Source organism: Elephas maximus, chromosome 2, assembly GCF_024166365.1.
Source record: "Elephas maximus indicus isolate mEleMax1 chromosome 2, mEleMax1 primary haplotype, whole genome shotgun sequence".
Classification (NCBI taxonomy): Eukaryota; Metazoa; Chordata; class Mammalia; order Proboscidea; family Elephantidae; genus Elephas; species Elephas maximus.
The window spans coordinates 232488399-232506528 of NC_064820.1; the positions used below are offsets into that span (position 1 = coordinate 232488399).

The following is an 18130-nucleotide window of genomic DNA, read 5'->3' on the forward strand; positions in this document are numbered from 1 at the left end:
GCAGAGGGAGGAAGGAGAGAAAGGCAGGTAGTGAGGTGACGCTGGAGCCACTGGAAGCACCCTGAGCGGCCTCTCTCAGACCCGCATAGCTGGAGCCCCCTCCCACACTCAGCTCCGTAGCAAATACCACCCAGACGGCCTGGGAGTGAGCTGTCTTGAAGCGCCCTGCCCTGCCCTGCCCTGCCCTGCCCTGCCCTGCCCTGCCCTGCCCTGCCCCGTACACTGCAGCTTCGTTGGGGTGACCAATGAGCTCACAGCAAGGGGGTCTCCCCTGGGGATGTGGGAAGGCGCTGAGCAGCAGCCCACCAGCAGGCTCGGCCTAGGGCCTCCTCTGAGCCACAGCCACTCTCCTAGGGGTCCACCCCAGCTACCTCAGGCAAGGATCCCTGGCAGTGCTCAGTCCAGGATGGGCCCAGCTCCCAGGGGACCCCAAAGGGCAGGAAGGGCCCCCAAGACACCTGGCCAGGGACCCCCCCCCCACACCCAGCATGCTCCTGGAAGCCTCACTGGGACTTCCTCCCAGAGTCCACGGGGCATCCTGGGGGCAGGCAAGGCCAGGTGGTAGTCCCCCTAAAGTTGGCTCCCCCCACTGCAGCCCGTACACAGGCCCTGCCTGCATGGGTTGGGCTACAGAGAAGGTCACCTCTCCACCCCAGAACTCACTGACCCTACACAGCTCTGGGAAGTGGGTCCTATTGGCACCCCCATTTCATATAGAAGACACACAGACTCGAGGAGGCCCTGGGGTGGCAAGCGAGGTGCCACACTGAAACCTGCCCCAGTCTGGCCCACAGTGGCAGCCACCCGGCGACACCCAGTGCAGGACCCGTGCAAGGAGCACCCCCTACCTCGGACCACCATGCGGATGCTGCTCTCGATGCCGTCGGCCACAAACTTGAGCTCAGCGCCGTGCAGGCTGGCGGGCACGGTGCGGATGGTAAGGGTGTGGTGTGTGCGGTCGCAGTGGATCACGTACATGTTGCTGGCCTTCAGGGCTTGACCGTCCAGGAACCACTCGCCCGCCGAGGCCACCGTGAGGTCTACAGAGAAGGTTACCTCTCCACCCTCCACGGCCTCCACCGCCTTCAGAGGCGTCTTCACAGCCAGCTGCGGGGCTGGGGAGGGATGGAGACATCAGCCTCTGCCCTCCCCATCCCTTCCTCTAGAGCCTAGGCCCAGTTGCTACCTCCTCCAAGAAGTCCAACTGTTAATTGTCCAGTGGGCACTGAGTGCAAGTGGAGCCCCACATGGGCCCTACGACAGAATGGGGACAAGCAGAGCCACTCTGAGACCCCCCAGGGATCCCTCTAACCCAGTTGGGGTGGGGGTAGCTCCTCAACCTAGCCCCAGGGGCTGTGCAAACAGGCAGTACCCTTGGGGAGCTAGAGTCCTGTCTTGGGGTCTTCTTTTCTCCCACCAAGGAGGCTCCCACAGTAGCAGGACCCTGGTGAGCCTACCCAATAAAGAGGTCCCCTGGCCTCATATGGAGACCAGGCTATGCTTCTGGGGCCTGGGGGAGCCCAGGGACAGTGGCCCCAGGTGCTGTTACCCGAGGTCATGCAGAGCAGACCTTCCACAGACTGGGCCCCCAGCCCAGGCTGGGGACCTCCTTACCCAGGTGGACTGTCCCCGGAAACTCTAGGGAGGGACTCTGGCCAAAGCTGTTCACAGCTGACACCCGGAACTGGAAGTCCCCCTCCTCTGTCACGCTGGCCACGGTCAGCTCAGGTGTGGACACCCACTCGGCCTCATGGCATCGGCTCCAGGTGTAGGCACCGAGTCTCTTCTTCTCTACCAGGTACCCATCAATGGGGACAGGGCGGTCTCCAAGGGGCGGGGGGGACCAGCTGAGGGTCACAGAACTCTCCGTCTTGGCCTTCACCACGGGGTCAGAAGGTGGGCACACAGGTGGCTTCCTGGGGGCTAGGGATGCACACACGAATATGAGCAACCACCAAGAAGAGGTCACCCATCACCAAACGGGAATGTCACCGGAGGTCCCATTCCCCATGTTCTGAGTCCCAGGATCACCCAGGAGGAGGGTATCACAGGACTCCCAACAACCATAGGTAAGCAGCTCAGGTGGCCTGCAGTGGTTCTCAGGGAGGTTGTGGGGGCCATGACCCCCACCCCAGGCCCACTGCTGATGCCTCCAGTTGCCACGGAAAGGACACACCACTAGCTGTCCATGTGGCTGTGGGATGTCTCCTTCCCATCCTAGTCCTTGGTCCCCACCTGTGCATCAGGGTCTCAGGCTAGACAACAGATAAGGCGGTACAATGGCCCTTTGAGGGTGCTGTTCTAAGGGGAACTGGGGCCCATCCCTGCCCTGAGCAAAGGCGGGACCTGGTGAGGGCTGATGGGGAGAAGGGAATCCACCACCCAGGCTACAAAAAGTTGATTCATGCCACCAAAGGCCAACAGAAACAGGAGGGGTGCTCACACATCCATGTCCTCACCCCCACACTCTTGTGCTTCTAGAATAATCCAGGCTCAAATCTGACTTTCTGCTTTCCAAAAAAAAAAATTCTAATTTGGTTGGCAGGGCAGGGACCACAGGGACTCCCACTTTACAGATGCCTGGGTGACCATATAAATTACTGTCCCCAACTAGATGCTTCTGAGAGTGGAAGAGGACAGTAAACAAAACCAGAATGGTGGGTCTCAGCAAACCAGAACGACAACCCTTGGAGCTGCTCACAATGGCCCTGCACTGATCAGGCTGTGGACCCGAGAGGTGGCGGGAGGGAGGCGGACCTGCTGTCAGATGTTTTTTGGTGGACCAAGGCACGGGTGGTGGCCGGGATGGCACACGATCCGAGAGGCAATTCCAGAGGGCCTTACCTGCTACGCAGAATTTGGTGGATGTGCGGCAGTCCCCGGCCGTGAAAGCCACTTCGCCAGCGTCCTCCAGGGTGCACTGGGAGATGACCAGTGTGTGGCATGTGCCTTCAGCAGTGATGGCCACTCGACCCCCAGCCACCACCTCCTCCTGGTTCCAAAGCCATTGCACAGGTCCCTGTGGACTGGCCAACTCCACACAAAATATGGCCGTATCCCCCGGGCGCACTGCTGTTTTCCGCGGGAGCTTTCTGGTAAGGTTGCCTGGGGTGGAGAAGAATCCAGGGTGGGGTCAGACAGGCAACACCCAGCCCAGACGCCCTGCCTGCCCGCCTTCACCTTGGCCCAGCCTGCCACCTACCTTGGACAGAGAGCTCGGCCACCGTGCGGCTGCCTTCAGTGATCTCACAGATGTAGACCGCGTCGTCGTCAGCCGTGACGTTGCGCACAGTCAGCCTGCGCTCAGTGCCTTCCTCCTCAATGGCATACTTGGGGCTGGCCCACAGCCTCGTCTCCTCCTTGTACCAGGTGGTCTCAGTGGCAGGCAGCGGCACCTCGCACTGGAACGTGGCTGACTCCTTCTCCCACACCTCCAGGTCCTCCAGGCGCTTCTTAAAGGGCACCGGGGGCTCTGCCAGGAGAAGGCTCATGAGAGAGGCCCTCCCAAGGGGATCAAGGGTGGGGCCAGGGATGGGGTGGAGCCAGAGGCAGGGGGAGGGAGAGGAGGTGGGGATGGGGCAGAGACAGGGCAGAGCACAGAGAGAAAGGGGCCCAGAACTCAAGAATGTTCGCATGCTGGGAACGTGGGGGAAGGGGGAAAGAATAAAGCCCCCAAGATCTAAGCAGTGCAAGAGAGAAGAGAGCAGGCAGAAGGATGAGAAGGTAGGAGAGGGGACACAGAGATCAAAGGAAAGAGCCCCCCCAAAGGAGAACTCTGGAAGAACAGGAAGCAGGTGAAGTGGAAAGGAAGAACCACCTTCGAGAAGCACAGATGCTGGTGCCGGCAGAGCCGAGTGGGCTTCCGCCCGACGAAAGGCAAAAGAACAGGGAGAGGGTGTCCTGGGCCAGGAATGCCCACGAAGTCCTGACCATGCCAGTGCTGAAACTCCCTGAGTGTCTGCTGTGTGCCAGGCCCCTTGAGCCAAGCCGCACTATTCCTGACCCAGACTTCACAAGGACCCACAAGGAACGAGGGCTACTTCCCTCCAAAAATGTGGAAACTGAGGCACAGAAAGAGTCAAGCACCCTGCCCAAGATCCCACAGCTGGTAAGAACTGGAGGTGGGTTCAGATATCAAGAGACTGGTCTCAGAGAGAATACACAAGTCTCCCCAAAAACCTGACTGGGGGCCACAGCTGCTGCCAGTGCTTATCTCAGGGGAGCCCCCCTACCCTGAGAGGTGCAGGACAGGAGGGCCTAGAGGGGCATGCAGACTGGCCCAGGGCGTCTCCAACCACACTAAGGTTTATGCCTCCTCGTGCCCTCCCTCCCACCTCCATTAGCATCTGAGGGTGTGGGGAGAGCCAAGGTCACCCCTCAGCCTGGACAGGGCAGGCTCAGTGGCCAGAGGGAGCCCCAGGGGCAGATTCTGGGGAAAGATTTGGGCACCTCGACCATCTCCCAGGATCCCCCTACCCTGACAGGCTGCGGGTCTGGATCATGTCACATCCTTGGAGGGGCCCAGAGTCCTGCCTCCCCAGAAAGGTGCATGTGTCCAGGTCCCCTCCGGAGGGCCACCCCAGAACAGTACTGGGCACTCCTCCAGCCCCCACTGGAACCCAGCTCTCCACTTAGTGACCACCCTGAGAGCTGGGGCTGGTCATCTTCCCAAGCATCTTCACAGGATTGCCAGGCAGGCCCACAGGCCCCCCAGAAACCTGATCTGTTCTTTCTTCCTTATTACCAGCTGCCTCTCTCCTGTCAGGTCCTAGCCATCCCTGTGGTTAACCTCAGGCCACGTGCCCTGTCCTGCTCTCCTCAGAGAACTGGGACTCAGAAAAAAAAGCTGCCTGCAAATTCCAGAGAGTGGGTCCGAAAACTGGCGACGCAGGAAGGGGGTGCTTTGCTCTCTACTCGTGTGCCTCTCACAAAAACTATAGGACAGACCAAGAGTCATTGTTGCCATGTCTCCCGCATTTCATGGGCCAGGAAGCCGGGACCTCAGAACAGGACAGCCCCCATGACCTTAAAGTCTGGCTTCCACGAAGGGGACAGGCACGCGGTGTGGGCGGGGCGTGGGGGGACGGAGGATGCTAAGGGCCAGGCCCAAGTCGGTCGGGTGCCCGGCTCACCTCGCACCACGACCAGCACCGAGCTGTAGGTCTGGCCCACCAGGTTGGAGGCGGTACAGGTGTAGAGGCCACGGTCTTCCTGCTTGCAGAAGAGGATCTTGAGCACGAAGTTCTCCTGCGCGTCCTCGTAAATCATGTGCCGCCGGCCCTCCGCCACCAGCTGCCCGTCCTTCTTCCACACGGTCTCAGGCTTCGGCTCGCCCGTCACGTAGCAGCTGAGCCGCGCGTGCTTGCCCTCGGTCACAGTGCACGTGCGCGTGCCGACGCCGGGGGGCGTCCGCGGTCCTTCGGCGCCGCGCATCTCCTCGCGCCGCCGCTGCAGATGCGCCAGGAGTGCGGCCGTGGAGCCCGCTGGCGGGCCTGGCACGCCTGCGTCCACCACAAGTGCGGCGCTAGCGCTGGCGGCGCCCAGGGGGTTCTCGGCGTGCACCGTGTAGGTGCCACCGTCGCGGGGCCGCGCGGCGCGGATGCGCAATGCGCTCTCCTCGCCGTGAGCCTCCACTTGCACGCGGTGGGCGTCGGGCGCGGCGGGCTCGCCCAGGCGGCGCCCATCCTTGGCCCAGCTCAAGGCCGGCGGCGGGCTGCCCTGCACGCGGCAGTGGAACGTGGCATCTTCGCCCTCGCTCACGCGGATGGACGTGGGCCGCAGCAGGAAGTGCGGCGCCTGCTCCGCGAGCGTGGTGTCGGCGCCCACCTGCAGGCTGACAGCGGCGAAGGCCTCGCCGATGGCGTTGCGCGCGCGACACACGTACTGCCCGCTGTCGCCGAGCATGAGGTCCAGGATGGTGAGGCGGTACAGTTCGCCGTCCTGGGCCAGGCGGAAGCGCGCGCCCGCTTCCACCGGTTGCCGGTCCTTCTCCCAGCTCACTTGTGGCACCGGGTTGCCCACGATCTGGCAGCTCAGCGTGGCATCCTTGCCCACCGACACCAGGAAGGCCTTAGGACGGGTCAGGAAGCGGGGCGCGCCACTGAACGGGGAGCAATCCATGGTGGCGGCGGCGGGGGCGGCGGTAGGGACCTGTGAGGAGAGGCGATGGTGGGGATGAGCGCTGGATGGGTGCCGAGCCCTCATCTGCGTTCCACATCCCTCCCCCACCCAGTGTGGCCCCAAGAACCAAGCTTCACCCAACACGGGCACCTGCACATGCTTGCCCAAGCCTAGTCTCATTCCCCCAGGGAACATCACCTGGTGGCAGGTTCTCCAGGGGGCCTGTTTGCCCCTTTCTGGGAATTCAGAGTCTGGCCTTGTTTCTCTTCACCGACCCCCTAATGGGCTGTTCTCACTGGTGGGGACATCTCCTCCTCACCCCAGCTCCAACCTCACTGTCCTGAAGCCACTGTAGAAGCAGAGTTCCACTTCTACCTGTGTGTCCCTTGAGCATCTGTCCCAAACCTGAGGACCCCACCACCAGCCAGGGGCAGGACCCTCCCGGTGTCACACCCAGGCTGGTTTCCCCCTCCAGCCCCCAGGTGCCTCCACATGCAAACTGTGCCCTGCCTGCCCTGGACCCCTTCAGCCCTTCAGGTATCCTGTCCTCCCCCCCGCCCCCCGACAAAAACTCCAATCTGCTTATACCTCCACCACTCCAAGAATGGAGGCTTCCTGTACTCTGGCAGGGACTGGCAATGGGACCCTCAGGGTGGGTGCACACCCCTGGCCCATCTCCTCCCCTGATCATTGCATGCAAGAGGGTACAGGGCCACGCCAGCAGCTCCCTTCCCCCTCCCGCCCTCTGTTTCACTATGGAACCCCGCTCTGGTCTGCCCCCCATGCTCCAGTAAGCTGTGTCCCCCACTGCCCCAGCCCTCCTCACCCAGGCTGTCCCTTCCCACAAAGAGCCTGGCACCTCAATGACATTCTGGCCCAGGCTGGGTGAGGACCAGCCAGCACACAGTTCTTTGTAACAAGCCCTTGCCACGGCCATGAGCCTGGGCCTGGCCCCATCTGGTCACGGAGGTCTCCCCCGCCCACCCCCAGCTCCCGAGCTGATGCTCACAAGTGGACAGTGAAAGCATGGAAACCACCCTCCCTGCCCTCCCCAACCAGCAGCTCCTTCTCACAGTACACTCGTGGTGCTCACACCCTCCGAGCTCAGAAAGCCTGCAGCCTGGGATAGGGTCTGGGATCGCCCCATCCTCCCTCTGGATGGAGGCAGGGGCCTGGCAGGGGTCCAAAGCAGTGCTCAATCAGTGGTGTGGGCTGGGAAGGAAAATACCAACCAAGTCCCCCAGGAATGGCCAGGGCCTCCAGGCTGGTGTAGCTGGGACCACCTAGGGCTGCTGGTGGCCAGTCACTATCCAGTCCTGGGCCCTGGCTCCACTGACTGGGCATCCTGCAGGGACAGAACCAAACATCTGGGCCCTCTCATGGCCTGTCCATGCCAAACACCCCAGGCTGACCTCCACCCTTCACCCACTCGCCAGCCCCCTGATGTGGGTGCTTCGAGGGGAGCCCAGGGCCCTGCCTGCACCTCTGCAAGTGCTTTGGCACCCCACATCTGAGGGCGTGGGGGATGCTGCCACACTGTGTGCAGAGTGGGGCCACGGCCAAGGTGCCCTGCTGTGCATCCCAAACAGGGCCACCCACTGCAGGGAGTCAGCTTGGATGTTGTCACAGGCTCCCCAGCTCCAGGCCCATGGTTCAGGTACCTAATCTTCTCTAAACCCCTGCAAGGAGGCTGAGTCTGGACCAGAGCTGGGCTCCAGGGACAGTGAGGCGGCAGGCTGCTGACTCACCGTGCAGTCAGCACTTCTGTCCCCCACTCTTGGCCTGGCCTGGGCTCTCTGGGCCTCGGGAGGACCCAAGGCAGGCAGCTACTCACAGCAGGGACCAGAGCCCTAAGTGTAGACCCTTCTCGAACCTGCCTCCATGGCTCCCGGCCAAGTCCCTCCCCCCTGGAAGGCCTCAGTGTACCATCTGTGGAAGGGCCATGTTGAGTCACGTCTCTGGGGCCCTCACCCTGATCCTCGAGCCCTCCCCAGCACCCGCCCAAAAAACCTGGTTGAGCAATGAGTCCCCCAAAGGCTTGACACAGAATCCTCCCCTTGGCCTCGCCCATGGCCACGCCCACAGCCACGCCCAAGTCCCAACGCTGGTCCTGGCCAGAGCCCGAGTGGATGGGAGCTACACCGGGAGCCCAAGCAAGGAAGGGAGGGGTGAGGGGGAGCGTGGCCAGAACCCTCAGGAGAGAGGCAGCCCCTGCACAGGTGACGCAGGAAGGGCTCCTGGCTTGGCGAGGGTGGGAGCCTTGTACGGGCAGCCAGGGAAGTGCCCAGCCCCCAGCTGTCTATCCAGGTTCCACTCCCTCAGCTACCCAGCCACCCCCAACCCTCAGAGCCAGCAGACCCCACAGGCCTCGGGGGACAGGCATACTCTCCGTGGGACTTACCTGAGAAGGGCTCCCTAGCACACACAGCAAGGACCCCCAAACTCTGCCCACCCTCTTGCCCCCTCACTCAGATTACAGATGAGGAAACAGAGGCCAGAGAGCTGTCCAAGGCCCCCTCGGGACACAGGGACATCCACAGCTGCCTCCTCCCCCCGCCACACTGTGCACTGGAGGCAGCTGGACCAACCCATCCTCAGGACAGGGAGACTGAGGCCCAGAGAGGAATGCCTGGTGGGCTCCAGCTGGGCCCTCAACCCCAGCCTCCCAGGGAAGGCCCTAACTTCCTAGGAAGGTGGTCCCCCATGCACCCCACCCAGTCTCCCCAGTCCCATGGTGCTTCACTCCTGGGCCCTGCTCCAGCCTTGCCAGGGACTTGGGGACACCCCCTCATCCCACCTGGGGTTATGCCTGGTGCCCAGAAGCCTCTGCAGCTGACCCATGACCACCCATGGGCTCTCAGCCTCCTCGGCAGCTCCCACTTTTCCAAGTATGTTTCCAGTCTGCTCCTCATAGGGCTCCTGGCCCATTCTTCAGTTGAACTAGAGTGGGAGATGGCTGACACTCTTCTCAGACCCCAAGGCCCCCTCCCAACTGGTGCCGCCCTTCCCGGACCCCACCCCAGAGCTTGTCTCACCAGCTCTCCTCCTTCTCCACACCCTTCCAGAAAATACCTCCACAGGCAGCCAGCCCCCCGTGGGGCACCTCGCCTTCGACCCCTGAGCCGTCTGCTTCCCCTGCTCCAGGGGAAATTCTTTCCTGGAGTCAGGTGTCAGATGCCCCTCTGGCTGTCCCTTCCGCTGAGCCAACAGGCCCAAAATAGCCCCAGCTGTCAGCGGGCATCTCCACAGAGCTGGGGGCAGGGCTGGCCGGACCCTCAGGCTGCTCTGGGGCAGTGGCCGGGGCATAGAAGTGGGCACGCTCCCCAGGCCCAGCCCCACCATCAGGCCTGGTGACCACCCCTCCCCATTCCTGCTCACTTGGGGCTCAGAAGTAGTCCTCTCAGCCACAGCCTGGCCAGGCCCCACCATATCCCACAGCCATGACCTTCAGCTAAGCCACCCTCTAGGAGCACAGGGGTCCCTGGGTGGCCCGTGCCCCGCCTTTGCTTACTCTCTCACCCTCTCACCTGCGTCTACAAGGACGGGGGAGGGGCACAGACCTGGGAGCAGGGCCGCCGGGCCTCCTTCTTCACACCGACGCTGCTCCTGCGGAGCAGCCTGCACGAGGCCCTCCTTCAGACTGGATGGGGACGAAAGGACAGGCAGACGCTGTCAGCTGGAGAAGCCTGGGCCCGCCCCCACCCTGCCCTCCCCCGCCGCTGGCCAGGCCGGGCCCAGCCCAGCTCCAAAATAGCGCGGGTGTCATTACCTACGGATTTGGATTCAGTTTCACCCTCAGGCCCAGCGGGGAGCCGAGGGCAGAGGCTTCAGAGGGCCAGGCCCAAGGAAGTAGGACACCGTTTCCTCCATGCATGACCCCCTCCTCGGACCAGCACCCTGGAGTCCAGGGTGAGAAAGGAAACCTGGTGTCCTAGGACCAATCCCCAGCATATGCGTGCCCAAACCAAACTCAGTGCCCTTGAGTCGATTCTGACTCATAGCGACCCTACAGGACAGAGTAGAACTGCCCCATAGAGTTTCCAAGGAGTGCCTGGCAGATTCGAACTGCCAGCCCTTTGGTTAGCAGCCGTAGCACTTAACCACTATGCCACCAGGGTTTCCGCATGTGTGTAAATGCATGTGTATATTTGTGTGTGTATATGCGTGTGTGTATATGAGTGTGAGTATATGCGTGTGTATATGCGTGTCTATACACGTGTGTATATGTATGTATATGCATGTATGCATGTGTGTATATGCATGCGTGTGTCTATGCACATATGAGTATATGCATGTGTGTGTATACGCAGGCACCTGTGTGTGTGTGCGGTACTGCCCACCTTCTGGGGACAGGTCCTTAGCACCCTCACGTCTTCCGCTGCTGCAGGGGCTGTGGAAGGATGACAGGGGAAGCCCATGCTGGCTGGGGTCCTAGAGGCCCTCCTGGAAGAAGCAAGTCCTAGAAGGATTCACACCGTTTATCCTTTGAAGGGTCTTTATTGTTAAATATAACAGAGGCTGCATACAGTTAAGGCCGAGCTCAGCGAGGCCCAGGAAGGCAGACACCCTCGAGACCAAAGCACTGCAGGTCAGTTTTGCCTGCTTGTTTTTTTATGTCTTCTAAATCTCTTTTAATCTATAGGTTCCTCCTCCATTTTGTTTTTTATTTCCTTGCAATTTATTTGTTAGAGAAAGGAGGACATGTGTCTTAAGGAGCTTCCAGAAGCTGGGCTTGCTGCCAGTGCCCCATGGAGTCTTCCAGGCCGTCTGACCAGCCTGCTGTCCTGGGCACCACCGCGTCATAGCGCCACGTGCCCACGGCCGAGCCTGGGCAGGAACTGGTCCCCCGGGGCTCCGTTCACTTGCTAGAATTCTCTCTCAAGAGAATTCTCACTTATGGACCATCTGGTCACCCTGGTACAATCTGTTTCACAAAGCAGGACAGTTGCCTGGTTCTTTCCCTTTAGTTACTGATGTTGAGGCAACACCCTGTGCCCTAGCACCCCCATGTTTTTACGGCATGGTGGGAAGAATACATGGGTTGAAACACAGCTCAGGTGTTTCCCGTCACTGCAGCTGTCATCCTCGTCAGGTCTTGCAATGGCAGCTTTGGCCAGTGGGGCCCGACAAGGGTTGAGACAGCCTTCCGAGCCAGAGCCTGAGGCTGCCGGTCTGAACATGCTGCCCGCCCAGTGGCAAGGCCCTGGCTGCCCTGGACACCCTCCATCACGGTGAAGTAGAGAGAGCAGCCCTGCCCGGCCCATGTGGGGTGATAGAGGCCTGCAGGTGGCCCTGTGACCCCCAGTTTAGGGTGCAGGGGCCCAACAGAGCAGCCCAGGTGATGACACATCTGATGCAGAACCTGCAGGCCCTTGAGAGCACTGCATCCTTCACCGTGGAGACAGCGGAAATAAGAGCAGGATGTCCCCACTGTGGCTGGACTCAAACGGGAGCAGCAGCCAGAGGACGAGTGAGTGCCCGAGCCGGGGCCAGGCTGTGGGCTCAGGAGGAAGGAGGGCATCCAAGAGGTTCAGATGCGGGGCTGCCAACCACTGGGGTGAACGGGCAATGGGGGACAGCCTGAGGCTTCTCGGGCATCTGGGCAGATGGCGACGGAAGGCAGGCAGTATCGGGGGTCCCTGGGTGTGCTGAGCGCCAATGCTGTGAGCCGCTCAGTGAACAGGTCCCATGATCACCCTGTGGGGGTCTGGGCTGGAGGCAAGGCTCAAGGTCCTTGGGGTACAAGGCAAGCTGGCACCTGGAGTGGAGAGAACGGGCAGAGAAGAGGAGCAGCCAGAGCCGAGGTGGGTACAGACCTTCAAAGGGCAGGCACAGGAACCGTGGAGATATCGCGTAAGGGAGGAAAGCACCCCCAGGAGGTGGGAGTTTCTGACAGCATCCAGGGCTCAGGGCGGACCAGTGAAAGGTGATTGACAGATTGCCAGGGCGCGGCTGAGTACAGGGGCAGGGGGACTGCCCAGGGCGCCTAGGAGGTGGGGAAGGGGCACGGCCTAAGTGCAGGCTGCACTTGGGGACAGCCTGAGGGCAGAGAGCAGGGAGGCCCGACCAGCATCTCCTGTTTGTTTCCACCTTTGGGTCCTGGGCTGTCTCCTTTTATATCTGACAGGCTTCCTGGCCCTGCCATCCTTCCTCAGGATTATGTGTGCTAGGTGCTGCCAGCCCCCCTGAGACAGAGTTCGCAGCTCCCACCCAGATCAGCTGGAGGCTCCACCAGGGGCACAGTGAGCACTGAGGTAACATGGCTGCCTTCTCCAGATCACGGGCCTGACTCATCAGACCGCCACACCAGGACTCATTCCTCATCCACAAATGGAAAAATAGCCCTACTGGAGGCCACAGTGCAGGGTGGTTCCAGAATCCAAGCCATATGAAAGGGCTTGACAAGTACAAACCAAACCCATTGCTGTTGAGTTATTCTGACTCACAGCAACCCTATAGGACAGAGCGGAACTGCCCCCATAGGGTGTCCAAGGCTGTAAATCTTTATGGAAGCTGACTGCCACATCTTTCTCCTGCATAGCAGCTGGTGGTTTTGAACCGCTGACCTTTCAGTTAGCAGCCAAGCGCTTTTAACCGCTACGCCACCAGGACTCCTTTGACAAATACAAAGTGCTGTGGAAAATAAAGTTATCACAAAACTGCATAGTGAGCAAGCAATGTTGATATCCCATCAATTTCAAAATAGCTCCATTTAAGAGATTATAGTTATTTGAGATGTGAAACACTTTAATTTCTTCAGCAACAATGTTAACAGTCACGAACAGGTTATCTCAGTGATTAATATCCTCCCAAAATATTGGAAACCACGGTGCCGTAGCGCTATGGTTGTTAACCAAAAGGTTGGCAGTTTGAATCCACCAGGCGCTCCTTGGAAACCCTATGGGGCAGTTCTACTCTGTCCTTTAGGGTCACTATGGGTCAGAATCAACTCAACGGCAACAGGTTTGGTTTGGCTGTGTGTCTGTCACTGTGTGTCTTTGTGTATAGGCGTGTGTCTGTGAGTGTGTGGCTGTGTGTGTGGCTGTGTGTCTGTGTGTCTACGTGTGTGTCTGTGAGTGTGTGGGTGTGTGTGTCTGTGTGTAGGTATGTGTGTGGGTGTGTGTCTTTGTGTGGGTGTGTCGATGTGTATGGGTGTGTGTCTGAGTGTGTGTGTCTGTGTATGGGTGTATGTGTGTGTGTCTGTGTATTGGTGTGTGCCTGTGTGTGTCTATGTGTATGGGTGTGTGTCTGTGAGTGTGTGTGTCTATGTGTATGGGTGTGTCTCTGTGAGTGTGTGTCTATGTGTATGGGTGTGTCTCTGTGTCCAAGTGTGTGACAGAGTGTGTGGGTCTATGTGTGTGGGTGTGTGTCTGTGAGTGTGTCTGTGGGTGTGTGTGTCTATGTGTGTGAGTGTGTGTGTCTATGTGTATGGGTACGTGTCTCTGTGTCCGAGTGTGTGTCAGAGTGTGTGGGTCTGTTAGGTGTGTGTGTCTGTAAGTGTATGTCAGGGTGTGTGTATGTGTGTATCTGTGTCTGTTTCTGAATGTGTCTGTGTGTATTGGAGTGTGTGTGTGTATTAAAGTTTGGGGTGAGCAGCCTGGTGGCTTTCTTCATTTGCAACCAGGCAGAAACCAAACTTGGAAATCCTTTTATTCTAAAATGAACTTGAACCCACAGTGCAGACTCAGTGGACTCACAGGAGGGCTTGGATGAGTAACAGAGGCAACACAAGCATGAGGATGGGAGCCAAACCAGCCACTGTGCAGTTATTGAGAAGGTCACATCCACACACTGGAAATTGTAGTTTTCACATCCTCATTATGAAGCCTGGACACTTTTTTTGAAAGGATTAAATAACCTTAAATTGATAGAGTCAGAGGCAAAGCCCCTGGATCTGCAGAAAGCTGAGTCTGTGGCCGCTGAGCCTCAGGAGAGAGCTCAGTCTGACCCTCTGCAGCCATTTCGTGTTGGACCCCCTGAACGAGCTCCAAACTCTCTGTTTTAACGGCTTCACATGTGTTTTAATCATGACAGAAAATTTCACTGAGAATACAGTTATTTAACACTTGTAAAAAAAATGACTCTAAAGATATATGACTGACCATGCCACCTGCACACCCACAGTCAACCTGTACATCCATCTGAAAGTGCAAGTCAACATTGTCAAGTTCTGACCCCCTCAACATGCTGATAGAATGCCACCATAAAAGAAAATATCGTAAATTCTGAACAGTTGAATTAAATAGTTATTTTGCTTTTCAAAAGCATCAGTCAACTGCAGACATTACCTGGTGCAAAGAGGCTTCGCCTTCTCCAGGCCATCGTCTCACTAAAGTACTCTTCTTCGTGTCCTGTTGTGACATTTTGGAACCAATGCTAAAATATGATCATGTATTTTTCTTAAAAATGATCACACATTTTTCTAAAATGTGATCGCATTTTTCTAAATAATGCTGGGAGCTGTATAAACACCCACAATTATGCTGCAAGTTGATCCCACATCACAATGAGACTTGTGTTTCTGTACAAAAAGTCTTTAAAGCCTCATGAATCTTCATAGTAGAGGAAGAGATGAGACTTTTAAATGTCACCATCAAAACTTCACCAAAGTTCTAACATCAAGAGAAAATTACATGATTATTAACATAATTCAAGTAATGCAAACAATGACAAAAATTAAGACACAATCACTAAAGCATTCATTTTTCCCCCTCTAGTGCTACTCGACGGCACTGGGTACTGGGTTTTTTTAGTGTGATAAGGAGGAAACCCAAGGAGGAAACCCTGGTGGCATAGCGGTTAAGTGCTACGGTTGCTAACCAAAAAGTTGGCAGTTCGAATCCACCAGGTGCCCCTTGGTAACCCTATGGGGCATTTGCACTTTGTCCAACAGGGTCGCTGTGAGTCAGAATCCACTCAATGGCAACAGGTTTTTTGTTGGTTGGTTGGTTTTTTGGAGTGTGGTAAGAGAAGCTTCCCTTGACTTTATTTCTTACCACGTTATTCACATCAATACAAAAACGAACTGCTTGCCTAAAAGGACAGTTCTCAGCCCTAGCTGCACACCAGAATCACCTGGGAAATGTTTAAACTCATATCCAGGCCACACCCCAGGGCAATTAAATCAGAATATCCGGGAGATGGGAGGGTCTCAGGCAGCAGGAGTGTTAAAGGTCCCCTAGGTGATTGCAGCGCTGTCAGTTGAGAACCACTGGCTGAGAAACAAGATAGAGGTTCTAATTGCACCAACTGGGATGCCAGTGTGAGGAGCTCAGCAGACCCCCTCCTCAGTGAAACAAGTATAACTGGTGAAAACTATTTTTAAAATTACAATTGCTGGAAATTATCCTAAGGGCATATATCAAATGAAGAAACATGCATTTAGGAATATCTACTAAAACTTGGTAAGAAGAGTGAGACTCCATGGCACTTGAGCCAATCCCACCTTCCCAGCTCAGCTGGATAGATGCTCCACTCTGAGTAGGTGTGGCCAAGAAGATGGGACTTCCTCTCCTTTCAGCTCCCAATAAAGGGAAACAGTAGGTCCCCAAGAGGGGCAGGCTACCAGCGTTTCTCATCCCCTCCAACTGTAAGTTGAAGAGGCCGTGGCAGAGATGTTGTGGTCTCCCTTTCTCCACCCAGCCCCTAAGCATAGGATGCCAGGTGTGGCAGACCAAGAATACTGGGATCCTGGTCGTCCTCTCCCCAGATCACTCAGAGGGCAGTGGTCCCACATGGACAGAGGCAAAACAAGATCAGAGGCCGCTGCTGCCCAGAGTAGTGGCTCAGAGATTTTGCCCAGGTGTAAAAGCAGTCCATAAGAACCGAGAGCTCCAAAGATCCCCCCAAAGGAACTGACTTTATTTGAAACAGAGTGTGGGTAAGTTCAAGCCTTTGGGTGTTCTTGTAAACAGTAATTCCTCTTAATTAACAGAAACAAGCTCAACCATGTGCCAGCTAGTTCACCAGACAGAACCAAGGAAAGAAACAGCTAAGAAGAACCCTCCTGGGACCAAAATAAACCTTAATGGCTGGCCTCAAAAACTACCCCTGCCAAAAAGACTGTGGAGAAATTTATGCCCCAGGATATTGTTGAAAACAATAGAGCAATCAGATAGCAATTAGTGGAATCTAAGAGCTTGGTATGATATCAAATGATACCCAAAAACCAAAACTCGTTGCCATCGAGTCAACTCTAACTCATAGAGACCCTGCAGGACAGAGTAGAACTGCCCCCGTGGAGTTTCCAAGGAGCAGCTGGTGAATTGGAACTGCAGACCTTTTGGTCAGCAGCTGTAGCACTTAACCACTACGCCACTAGGGCTTCCTAATAGAGAGATTGGGGAAATAGACAAAGAGTGGCCTGAATAATCACTATCATGCCAGAGTGACTGTGTGCGTGCCAACACAGCACCCTATAAGAAGCAACGACAGAGGCTTCACAGTGCAGGGAAAATAGATTTCACAAAAATAGTCTAACTAAGTCACTACACAAATAAGCAACCAACAACAAAAAACAAGCCCTGGAGAGGGAGGAGGGGAATCAATATCCAGACATGCTACAATATATTACCTAAAATATCAACTTTTCAACAAAAAAGTTACAAGACATGCAATAAATAAATAAATAAACCAAAAACAGAAAAGTGTGACCCATACCCAGGAAAACAAGCAGACACAGAAATTACCTGTGAGAGGACCCAGGGATTGGACTTAGCAGACAAAGACTTCAAAGCAACTAGGCATAAGGATAAATAATGTTCAAAGAACTTAAGGAAACCATGCTTAAAGATATAAAGGAAGGCATGATGATGTTGTCTCACCAAAAAGAGAATATAGATAAAAAGAAATTATAAAAACAGCCAAATGAAAATGCTGGAGTTAAAAAATAAAATAACTGAGATAAAACATTCACTAGAGGGGCTCTGTCTTAGTTATCTAGTGCTGCTATACCAGAAATACCACACATGGATGGCTTCAATGAACAGAAGTTTATTCTGTCACAGTCCAGTAGGCTAGAAGTCCGAATTCAGGGCACCACCTCCAGGGGAAGGCTTTCTTTCTCTGTCGGCTCTGGAGGAAGGTCCTTGTCATCAATCTTCCTCTGGTCTAGAAGTTTCTCGATGCAGGGGCCCTGGGTCCAAAGGACATGCGCTACTGGTGGCACCACTTTCTTGGTCACTTCTCTTTTTTATATCTCAAGAGATTGACTCAAAATACAGCCTAATCCTGTAAATTGAGTCCTGCCTTATTAACATAACTCCCTCTAATCCTGCCTCATTAACATCGTAGAGGTAGGATTTATAATACACAGGAAAATCACATCAGATGACAAAATGGTAGACAGTCACACAATACTGGGAATCATGGCCTACCCAAGTTGACACACATTTTGGGGGGACACAATTCAATCCATAACAGACTCCATGGTAGATTTTAACTGGCAGAAGAGCAAATTTGAAGATAGATTGATAGCAATTATACAGTCACAGTGACAGAAAGATAAAAAATGAAAAAAGTGAACAGAGTCTCAGAGAATTGTAGAACACCATCAAGCACATCAACCTATGCATAATGGGTGTACCAGAAGAAGAAACAGAGAAAGGCAGAGAAAAAAATATTTAAAGAAATAATGACTGAAAGCTTTTCAAACATGCTAAGAAAAAAATCTACACATCCAAGAAATTCGATGAACTATAAGTAGAACAAATGCAAAGATCCACATATAGACATACAGTAAAAATGCTGAAAGACAAAGACAAAATCTTGAAAGAAGCAAAAGAAAAACAAATCCATATAAGGGAACCCCATATAAGACTAACAGCTTATTTATCATCAGAAACAATGGATTCAATGGGCAATAGGATGACAAAAACAAGATAGAGTCATTCAGTATATAAATGTTTCTTGTCCAAAACAAAATTAAACAGTTTTAATAATCTAGGACTTCTTTAGTTCTGTGTTTTTAAGTACACATCTCTTCCTCACCCAAACCCTGAGTACCACATGA

The 18130-nt window shown here is 55.6% G+C and overlaps 1 protein-coding gene across 3 annotated transcripts in view; it reads right to left on the bottom strand.

Annotated features, from left to right (window-relative positions):
• OBSCN (obscurin, cytoskeletal calmodulin and titin-interacting RhoGEF) overlaps positions 1 to 17830 on the bottom strand; it is a 232782-nt gene extending 214952 nt beyond the window's left edge. For 2 of the 3 annotated variants that reach the window (XM_049875094.1, XM_049875095.1), the window contains exons 1-5: positions 5133 to 6271; positions 3203 to 3472; positions 2845 to 3105; positions 1615 to 1923; positions 849 to 1115 (exon numbers count right to left, since the gene is read on the bottom strand). In XM_049875094.1, coding sequence (XP_049731051.1) covers positions 849 to 1115; positions 1615 to 1923; positions 2845 to 3105; positions 3203 to 3472; positions 5133 to 6204 — 2179 coding nt within the window. In that variant the 5' untranslated portion in view covers positions 6205 to 6271. Of the gene's footprint in view, positions 1 to 848; positions 1116 to 1614; positions 1924 to 2844; positions 3106 to 3202; positions 3473 to 5132; positions 6272 to 9680; positions 9761 to 10460 lie in introns of those variants that run through there. The other variant, XM_049875093.1, reaches the window with a different exon arrangement.
• Between the last annotated feature and the right edge of the window lie 300 nt (positions 17831 to 18130).